This window comes from Parus major, chromosome Z (genome assembly GCF_001522545.3).
Source record: "Parus major isolate Abel chromosome Z, Parus_major1.1, whole genome shotgun sequence".
NCBI classification, from domain to species: domain Eukaryota; kingdom Metazoa; phylum Chordata; class Aves; order Passeriformes; family Paridae; genus Parus; species Parus major.
In genome coordinates, this window is record NC_031799.1 from 8,765,983 (window position 1) to 8,775,013 (window position 9,031).

General features: G+C 50.8%; 1 protein-coding gene across 10 annotated transcripts in view; it reads left to right on the top strand.

Moving 5' to 3' along the window:
- Positions 1-9,031, top strand: part of RUSC2 (RUN and SH3 domain containing 2) — a 58,602-nt gene that overhangs the window by 44,897 nt on the left and 4,674 nt on the right. For 7 of the 10 annotated variants that reach the window (XM_015652917.3, XM_015652919.3, XM_015652923.3 and 4 more), the window contains 7 exons: positions 641-1,426; positions 1,918-2,118; positions 3,320-3,463; positions 4,350-4,426; positions 6,473-6,647; positions 7,327-7,432; positions 8,483-8,529. In XM_015652917.3, the coding sequence (XP_015508403.1) occupies positions 641-1,426; positions 1,918-2,118; positions 3,320-3,463; positions 4,350-4,426; positions 6,473-6,647; positions 7,327-7,432; positions 8,483-8,529 (1,536 nt within the window). The remainder of the gene's footprint in view (positions 1-640; positions 1,427-1,917; positions 2,119-3,319; positions 3,464-4,349; positions 4,427-6,472; positions 6,648-7,326; positions 7,433-8,482; positions 8,530-9,031) is intronic. The other 3 variants (XM_015652924.3, XM_015652925.3, XM_015652922.3) reach the window with 2 other exon arrangements.

The following is a 9,031-nucleotide window of genomic DNA, read 5'->3' on the forward strand; positions in this document are numbered from 1 at the left end:
GGCACCTTCCAGGGTTGGAGGCGGGATGTTGGGAATGTCCTGTTTAGGTCTGGTAGAGGCATGGGGATGAAGGAAGCTCTGTGTTCTGAAGTGGGGACAGTCACAAGGAAGAGGAGAGGGAGGGAGAAAGGGAGGCAACAGCACCAATATGTTGTGATGTGGGATGCAGAGCTGCAGTGCTGTTGCATGTAATGCTTGTGCTGGGCTGTGGGAGTCCACAGTGCATGTGGGAGGGGACAGCCTTTGGGATGAGAAATCTGTACCACAAAGTATTGGGCCTTGACTTTGTGGTACTGCTTGGGCAGAGGCAGCTCAAGAGCAGGCGCCTGACCCCGTGGCTTTGTGCCGTGCAGGGGGCAAGAGGTTGGGAAAGGATGTGAAGCTGGTGAGCCAAGACAGACAAGGTACTGGTGCAGTGCTCTGCTCTTCCAGACAGCTGGAAACTCTGCACTTGGGGCCACATATCTTTTTCTTGATGTGTGTAACCAGTTCAGACTTGAACCACTCTGTAACTGGCCTCTAGCTCATCCTCTTCCTCCTGCAACAGAGGACACTTTCCCTTTTGCCTATATTCTGCTTGGCTGAGGATAACTGTTGCTCTGCCCATCCTTACGCTTTCTGCCCCTTTCTCTCCCTGAAGGTGGTGGCACAGACAGCAAGCCTGTGGTACGCTACAGCAAGGACCAGCGTCCCACGACTCTGCCCATCCAGCCCTTTGTTTTTCAGCACCATTTTAGCAAGCCACCCAAGGCACGTGCCCTGCACAGCCATTTTGCCTCCAGCCTTTCCCAGCTCTACAGCTTGTCCAGCAGCCGGCCTGCCAGCCAGCAGATCTCCAGTTCCCAGTCCTCAGCCTTGGCCACATCGGCAGAGCAGGCGGCAGTGGTGGGGAGCCAGGCCCATGGCGCGCTCGTGACCCAGCGCTCAGCAGACGGAGCTGCCTCGCGCGGTGATGGGGGCAGCAAGAAGCCTGGCCCCGAAACAACCCGCCCATCCCCGCTGGGCAGTTACTCCCCTGTGCGATGCAACGTGCCTTTCTTCCAAAGCGTGGACTCCTCTTCCTCGCCCACCACAGAGAGAGCTGAAGACAGCCAGCCCCCCAGAAGCAGGTCCTGCCCCATCTCTGCTAACCTGCTTCCCACGAGGTCGTCCCCCGCTGTCAGTGCCATGCAGACCTCCAAAGCCACCAAAGCTGACACCCTGAGGCAAAAGGAGAACCCCAAACTGATTCCCAAGAAGGAGGCCCCGCTGGAGCCAAGCCCACCACTCTCTGAATACCGACTCCACAGTGCTTCCCTCCCGCCCCTCTCAGTGGGCGGCATGTCCATGAGCAGAGTACGAGGCCATGCAGATTCACATTGGAGAAGTGGCAGTGAGACCAGCAGCTCTGGTCCCCTGAGCAGCATGGGCATACGGCCTGTCAATGGTAGGTACCCATCCTCCAGGTCCTGCTAGTCTGGAGCATCTATAGTTCCCTGTAGCTGTGACTGCTCCTTGTAGTACCACCATTTCCTATAGCCACAGACCAGGATAAAATTGCATCTGGATGCTGCAGGAAGACTATTACTAAGAGTATGTCCCTCCAGTCCCAAATCTACACTGTGTCTCCAGAGAGGGCAGTGTGGGCTGCTGATCTTACAGCACCCCATGCCAGATGCTTGCACCCCAAACCTGCTGCCTCTGTGCCTGCAGCCACAAGGGCACCCAAGCTCATGCCCTGTTTTGCCAGGCAGTGGCCTCCACCTGTCTCCATGTGCATGTGCTAATGTCCTGAAATGCTGCTGGACCTCTGAGTAATGTGCTGTCTCTCTTTCTCTGTCCTCCATCTTTCTCTTCCTCTCCCTTCCCATTTTCATTCCGCATCCTCCTGTGTGCTCTGGTCATCCTGTCTGGTGCTCACTGCCCGCGGCATCCCAGCGAACCACCTCTCCCCCCAAGCGCTGAAGTGGCGGGAGTACAGGCGGAGGAACCCCCTGGGTCTGGACCGCGTTTCAGGGCTGCCCAGCTTAGCAGGCAGCCTGGACAGGAGGCAGCAAGAGCCTCGGCTGAACCGGGGCAACCCCATCTTTGAGCTCCCTGGCGCTCTCAGCACCAGCCATTTCCACTGCAAGCTGAACGGTGCGCACCACCTCTCTGCTGCGGGGTCTTGGGAGGTGACCTTGGGACTCAGGCTCGGTTTCCCTGAGCTCAGGTTGACTTTTCTTAACTTGGGTTAAGCTTGGATTCATCACTGTTCTGCCTGCTCAGAGCAGGAGGGATGATACCTCTGTTCACAGTGGGGCTGGGGGGTTCAAGAGGAAGGTGAAAATTGCTTTACTGGTTCCAGTCTTTGTGGAACCTTCCTTCTCCATGGGATGAAAGCAGTCAGGTCCAGCTCTGAGCTGGGTTGAAGGGCAAAGTGAATGGCCCAAGAGCCCGTTTATCCCTCAGTACGTGCTCCTGGTCTGTGGTTAGCTTGTAGTTTGTCTGACACAGGAACTGGGGCCCTTGGGGAGCTCAGGTCTGTGCCCTATGGTCCCTGACCATCTGTAGATTTCATGAGGCAGCTGACAACATTAAAGACCTTCACAGGACTCTATCTTCTGCAGGCTTTGCCCTTAAGGTCTTCCCCATCCCCCAAAACATGTGCAGGAAGGGTTGACAGGGGCAGGCTGCTTTTGACTGAACCTCTGAGACGCCAGTGGGGAGAGCAGTGTGGTATGTCTGTGGGAGGACAAGCATTCTACAGGCTAACCTCAAACCATGGAGGGAATTCCTCAATGCCTTATACCTCACTCTGCCAACCCAAATAGTTTCTCCATCTTTCTTCGAGGGAAAATGCATAGCACAAAGTCAGACAAGTGGAAGTCAAGCACATGGGAGAGCTCCTATGGATGTCACCCCTTGGAAACAGAGGCCATCCCAGAGAACAGGCAGCAAACATGCAGTCTGTTGTCTGTGGACACCTGTGTGTGACAAGTAATGATTTTCTCTGTGCTGACTCTGCCTCTGCTTGCAGCAGCATGGGGAGTCTGGTGCAGCAAGGTTTTTCCTCAGCCCATGAGAGTGAACATCCCACAGCATCTTCCAGAGCCTGTGGGCCCCCAGTCAAGCTGGAGGTGGATATTGGGTAGGCTGTGGGCATCAACTGTGCAGGCACACGTTGCAGACCACTGCTGGGGTAGCAATAAGCCTGTAGCCTTGCTGTCCCAGCAGAGGACAGGCTGGCATGAGGACTGCTGCTGGTGCAGCTTGCTTCTGGGAAAAGCAGACAACATGGAAGAGGCTTTGGTGTGCAGAACTGGGGCTGATCCTTGTCCCCTCTGTCTTGTCCCTGCAGGACAGTCTATGAGGCAACTCCAGCTTACCTACAATGACTTCTTCCCTGACTACTTCTCCCTAGCAGAGAAACCCCCTGCTGAGTTCTGCCTCTCCCCAGATGGCAACACGGAGTCCATCTCCATCGACTTGCTGCAGAAGAAGGGTGAGTCCATGTATCTCTGGTGGACCATGCAATGTGCCATGGAGGAAATATGATTAGAAAGGCTCTTAGGTGCACAAGAATGGGCAGAGAGAGCAGACAGGCATAGGAGTGTGACCCTAAGGCAGGGCATGCTGCCACCCCAGGCTCTATTTACAAAGGTAGACCTGTGTGTATCTGTGTGATGTTGCAGATGTGCTGACCTGAGATTTTGTAATTTAGGTAAAAAGTCCATTCAGTCCTACATAAGTAATTTAAGATTGTATGAATCATATAAAAAGCAGGGAGAAGGTACTTGAGAGCAGGACAAGATACAGCTGTGGTGGGATCCATGCTAGAGGCAGGATTGTCAGGATTTGACAGCTGGTTTGTTATCATTTCAGAGGGAAGGAATGTGCAGAAAGGTTCCCACACCTTTGCCAGCTCTGGGCTCATCATTACCAGGTGGCAGCTTTCCCTTCTGTTCCAGTTCTGTTCTCACAGTATCCTGGTGCAGATGACAGATTACACTGGCTTGTTACTGAAAGCCATGACAAAACCTGCCAAGTGCAAGGCTTCTGCCCTGCCACCCTGTGGCATCAAGGCAGCAAAAGACACATTTCCTCAGACCCCAATCTCTGCTGCCTAGGGCATGGTGTGGAGGTGATGGTCCCTGTCCCTTGGGAGCATTGACAGGTTGTCCTACTGGCAGGCTGACAGGTGAGTGCTGGAACAACAGGGAGAGTTTTGGTGAGGATTTAGGAGAGTCTCTGCATGTTTTTTGTCAGAGAGGGCTTGTGTGTAGACATGGGCTTGCAGTGCCCCTGGCTGATTACTTCAAGGAGTGTTTTGTCAAGGGTCTGTCCCAGCAGCCCCTCAGGCAGCTCTTTGACCTGTTGTTTTCCTCTAGCTCTGGTGAAGGCTATCAACACTGCCGTTGACCTGATTGTGGCTCACTTTGGAACCAGCAGGGATCCAGGGGTGAAGGTATGTCTTGCATCCAACTCCATTCTGAGTGGTAAGGAGAGTACAGAGCAAGATTGCCTCTCCATTTCCCTCTCTAGTCAAAAACTGCAGGTTATCTAACAAAGGGAGGAGTACCAAGAACAAATCAAACAAAGGTGATGGCACACTGTGTGGCAGATAGTAAATCTGTGACAATTCCTGCTTCATAATGCAGTAAGTGCATGTATTTAAAGGAAGATGAGAAAAATACAAGGAAAATTCACTGATGTTTACTAAACTTAAAGGAATAATGTCCAGCTTCCAACTCTGAGTTGGAAGTGGCTGTAGGCTGTGAAAGTATAAAGGGCAAGTATTATGTATGTTTGTTCTGGCTTAACTCTTTTTTTATGTATTAACTGTGGCTATTTATAAGAAAAAACACCAGACCAGATGCCCTTCTGTTGGATGCAGCACACCAGCTCATTTTTCTCACAGAGTGGAGAGATGTGTCTCCCTCCTCCACATGTCCCTCATGACTCTGTCCTAGCACTGGTGCCAGGGCACAGTGCAGTGTTCCCCATCCCTCAGCATCTCACAGGGCTTAGTAATGATAAGAAAGTGCATCAGACTTCGCCCATCTGGGGCAGCTGGTGACCCCCATGAAGGGTTACCAGTTGGTAACCCTTACCATGAATACTTTAGAGCACTCAGAGTACATCTAAGGGGCTGGCTGTCTTAGGCCTGTGCTCCCCTCATTTCCTATTTCTGGAATAACACAGAGGTGCATCTCAGTTGCCCTGGGGCTGGCTGTCTTTGGCCTGTGCTCCCTCATCCCCCATTTCTGGAATAACACAGAAGCAGAGCAATTTTGCTGCTGTTTGTACCAGGCATTGTTTGCAGTCCTGTGACACCCAGCATGTTTGTGGTGTCTCCTCTCAATGCTGAATGCTTGGCTTCTGTCAGGTGACTCTGGGCAGCAATGTGACACTATTTGGACATGACAGCTCCCCTGGCATGCCATCCCCAAGGAGAAACCTGACTGGGACAGATTCCAAAACCATTCAATCTTATCTCAGAGCCCAGTGTAATTTTCCCCTAATTACGGCTGTTGCTGATGCAGAGATTGCTGTGCAACACAACTGGAGCTGTTGAGATTCCCTTGGTTTTTTAGGGCTTCACTGTGAATTTTCAACGTTCTTGCAGTGTATGTTTAGGAAATAATTGCAACGTTCCCCCATACTTTGCTTATCAGACTGTGTTTGATCAATGCTCTGGTTTTAACCTCAGGTTTCTTTATGCATCAGTGTGCCAGGGACTGAGCATTCACCTGTCAAAAGGCAGCATCCATCCCTGCTGCTGCTGTGCTCAGTGGATCTGACAGGATTATTCTTGAGCCAAGTTCAGTTTCAGTTGAGGGCTTTTGTGAACCTGTGCCAACTGGTCAGTATAATTCCAGCTCAGCTGGTAAAATCTGTGCCCTGAACACCATTGCCTGACCCATTTGGATAGACCCCTTGGCAGATCAAAGACTGTAAGCAGTAGAATGTGTCCCTGCTCTTGCTGGTGCTTCCTCTTCACCTCAGTCTGATCTCTGGCCATCCATTTTGTCCTCATCTGTTTATTTATAGTAATCCCTAGGAGCTTGAGCTTGACATGTCACTGAGTTAAGTGTTCCTTAACCCCTCAGTGCTGGTAGTTCTATGTGGCTTGGTGCTTCCTGCTCCAAAATTAGCTACAAGAAAATCTAAAGCAGTTGAATATCCCCAGCTCTTTTCTTCCTCCAGCAGGAGAGCCTTGTTATCCCTTTTGGGAGAACTAGGCATCCTTTCTAGTTGGGATATCCTCTTCCCAAGCTGGGATATTCTTTTTTCCTCTTCCCAGCCTGGGGAAGAGCTTGCACAGAGCAGTCCAGAACTGGTGTCTGAAGCATCAGGAGTGAAAGCAAAGACCCTACATGTTCAAGGAGCTGCTGAGCCTGGATGTTGCTTGCTGAGTGTCTGTAGTAGGCAAGTGGGGCTGAGCGTTTTCCATGCATCTGTACCTTGAAAACAGTTACCAACACTCTCCTTGTTGCCTCTTGCCCATTAGGCCAAGCTTGGGAACAGCTCTGTGAGCCCAAACGTGGGGCATCTCATCCTGAAATACCTGTGCCCAGCTGTCCGGGACATTCTGAGTGATGGGCTCAAGGCTTATGTCCTGGACATGATCATCGGCCAGAGGAGGAACATCCCCTGGAGCGTGGTGGAGGCGTCCACCCAGCTAGGTATGGGTGTTGTGCAGCAGTGCCTGTGGTAGTTGTGGTTGGGAGGTGCTGGGGAAGGTTGGCTCTAAGGATGGGAGTGCAAAACACCCATTTTCCTGCATGAAACAGGGTGCACATTGACCTTGTTTTGCAAGAAGGGAGAGACACTGCACTACTCTGCCAAAGTATTTCTAGTCATTTCCCCTGAAGTTTGCAAATTCTCCCATTACAGGCCAAACCAATAAAAAAAGGGATAAACAAACCCTCAGAAAATTAATTCCACATTGGTTTCTGCATTATACTGGGGAGAATCATAGCCTGATTATGGCAAATCTACAGCTCTGCAGTTATCTCTATGATTGCAGACACCCCAAATTATAAGCACAGACCACAATATTTTCTTTACATGCTGATTTTGAGCCAATGGCTGTGATTGTCACTGAAGTGTGGGAGGCAAATCCCTGTGGTAATGGAACTCTCCCAGAGTTTTGGAGTGGTGGTCTGCAATGGATCACAGCCCATCTCCCATGTGTAGTCTAAGTGTTGGCATGGAGCAAGCTCACGTTGTGTGGTGGAGGGGCAGTGCACACACAGACATGGACACCCAGACAGTGTCTGATTTGCCTTGATGCTCCATCCTCTGCTGAAGTTTTGGCTTTGCACACCACAACTAATCTCAACAATTTGCTTTTCACCACAGGCCCCTCTACAAAGCTGCTGCACAGCCTCTACAGCAAGATCAGCCAGTACACAGAGCTCACCAACCACACCATGAGGTTCAACGCATTCATCTTCGGCCTCCTCAAGTAAGCAGAACCCCTGGGGTGGCTGCATGTCCCTCTCCAGGGCTGGCAGCAGTTGTTGGTCCTTGACCACAGGCAGGCACCGTTGACCATGAGAAAAACTTCTAAGAATCTGGGAAGCTGCTTCCCAGAAGTAGGCAAGGAAGAGAAGAAGCTGTAAGCCTCAGGAAACTCCTTCCAGGTCAGGGCTTAGAATGAGTGACTGTAGCCACCTGAAGAACAGGGACAGTCTGTTTTAGCCCCAAAACATCAGGTGAGAAAACTCTGTCTGTACAGCTTCATATGAGGTTAGACATAATATATCACTCTTGGAAATTCATCTTTAAACCACTGTTTCCTGGAGCTGCAGTGGATCCCAAGGGATGAGACTCTGAAGGAGAAATTGCCCTGGTCCAGGACTCCAGACTGGCCCTTCTGGTTTGGATAAGGAGTGTGCACACTCTGCTGTGTTTAACCGAGGAAGGCAGCAATATGTTTTTGTGGGTGAAGGTATAAGCACTGCTAGGATTGTGTTTCCTCGCTCCTCTCTGGTGGTCAGCAGGAGCTCTGGCAGTGGCAACAGAGTTCCCAAGATGTCCCAGATGTTGCAGACCTCCAGTCAGGAACAACCTCTGCCCTACTCTTCCTACACAGGGTTACCCTATCCCTAGCCTGGGTCACTGGCACAGGATACTGGCGTTATTCAGGCTGATCCACCAGCACTTATCTTAGTTTTGTAGATCATTTGCCTCTTCCACAGCAGCCTCTTCGCAGCAAAACAAAGCTCTATCAAGGATATAGGAGCAACAGCAGTGAGGAATCCTGCTGGTAACATGGTTGTTTGGGGTTACAGTCACACAGGTAAAGCCATGTAGATGTTCAGTGGCAGGCTGAGTGTCTGTGATCAGAGCATGCTCATGGGATCCAGCCACTGCCCTTTCCCTGAGGTTCACAAGCTCATGCTCTGTAAATGCCCTTTTCGAGACACACTTCTTGAGGCAGAACAGTGAGGATGAATGGGGTGAATAGATTTTCACTGTTTCTTTCTCACCCTGCTAATTTCAATTCCTGCAGTATCCGGTCCTTGGAGTTCTGGTTCAACCACCTTTACAACCATGAAGGTAAGAGCCTGAAGGCTGTGGGCTGCAGTGGGAGCCAAGCTCTGCACACAAATAGAGTATGGGATGGAAATGTGTTTTTCTTGTTGCTCTCTCAGCTTGGGCTGCTCTTCTCTGCCCTGAGCTGAAGGACTAAGCTATATGCAGTCTTAATAGCAGGGAAATCCCAGCTGGAAGTCCAAGCACCATGCAGCTCCTTCCACCTGAACCTGGACTTCCATTCTCCTTCCCACCTGCAGCTAGTACCCAAGGCTATCAGTGCTGATCCCTCAGTCTACCTGCAGGAGATCACATCTAAGCCTCCCCCACAATTTCTGTACTCCCTGCCCAGTGCCTGACTGTTTTGTATGCCTGGAGATGTGCACATTTACCTGAAACTTTTCAGGCACAGAAAACAGGAACAAATGGAAAGGAAAACCTGACATACAAAAAGTGTATTTTACTGGATGTATCTGTCATATAGTAGAATAGAATAAGAATAAGAATAAGAATAAGAATAAGAATA